At 32.4% G+C, this 1,108-nt stretch overlaps 1 protein-coding gene across 1 annotated transcript; it reads left to right on the forward strand.

Annotated features, from left to right (window-relative positions):
* Nucleotides 1-470: 470 nt before the first annotated feature.
* Nucleotides 471-719, forward strand: SARC_15952 (hypothetical protein; the record flags this gene model as incomplete). Its single annotated transcript, XM_014289935.1, has 1 exon — nt 471-719. A coding segment is annotated over exon 1 (177 nt), but the record flags the coding sequence as incomplete, so codon positions are not given.
* Nucleotides 720-1,108: the final 389 nt, after the last annotated feature.

Below are 1,108 nucleotides of genomic sequence, written 5' to 3' on the forward strand. Positions count from 1 at the left end.
CACTGATTGCTATACGTACATCGGAGTGTATAAATTACCTCCCCATATAGTATTTAGGTAATGAAGTATTTTAACGTACAATACATATGCATATATCTTGGGTTCTATGGCATATTTTCAAACCATATTCTCGTTGAAGTCATCATGTAAATAGTGTAAATTTAGGTCTCTTGGTACATATACGTTGAACGTAAACGAGTAACGTATTACTATTTAAACGTTGTAACGTATATGTAGGGTAGAATGGGTCTGGCCTAGAACGAAAGACAATAGGACTATATTTTGATATAAGTTTTAACACCATATTGCACCTAAAACCCAAATATTGCACTCATATCAAACATACACGATCAACATGGAATGCAAGCTTTTTACACGTTACAACGTAAAACAGATGTCGCAGGTGAGTTGGTACCTGGTGGAGAAATACTTGACTCTACCATATGCTACAAGGCAGTGAGAGTGTATTTCGTCTGTGAAACAATCACTGAACACGCACATTAAACTCTTTTTACGTGCTCTATCTATATATAAAAAGGATAATGAACAAAATGGCACTTAAAACAACTATGCCTAGTAGGTGCTCCGGGCAATCGATCAGTCAACAGCGACAGTGGCTGATTAGGTGGTCTGCAGACAATCCCGAAGTTCGAATCAAACGGAGAAGTACACAATCTGGCGTCTTCGAGAAAGACGATCAATACACAGTGCTCTCCCATGTATGTTAAACGCACACTGATTTAATGTGATAAGATACATTCTTTGCCTTAATTTATATACAAATGACCATAGCATAAGTATGTTTACTTCAACTGACGACTGCAATTTCTGTATCGATTCAGGTCCATATGTAAAAATTTACATATGTACATATGTATGGTTGTATATATGTATAAATATATATATATATAAATATGAATATATATATATATAAATGTATATATATATATAAATATATATATATATATATATGTGTGTGTGTGTGTGTGTGTGTGTATGTGTGTGTGTGTGTGTGTGTGTGCGTGTACATGTATATGTATATGTGTATATATATATATATATATATATATATATATATATTTATATATATATATATATATGTATATAT

This window comes from Sphaeroforma arctica (genome assembly GCF_001186125.1).
Source record: "Sphaeroforma arctica JP610 unplaced genomic scaffold supercont1.7065, whole genome shotgun sequence".
In the NCBI taxonomy this organism is placed as follows: Eukaryota; class Ichthyosporea; order Ichthyophonida; genus Sphaeroforma; species Sphaeroforma arctica.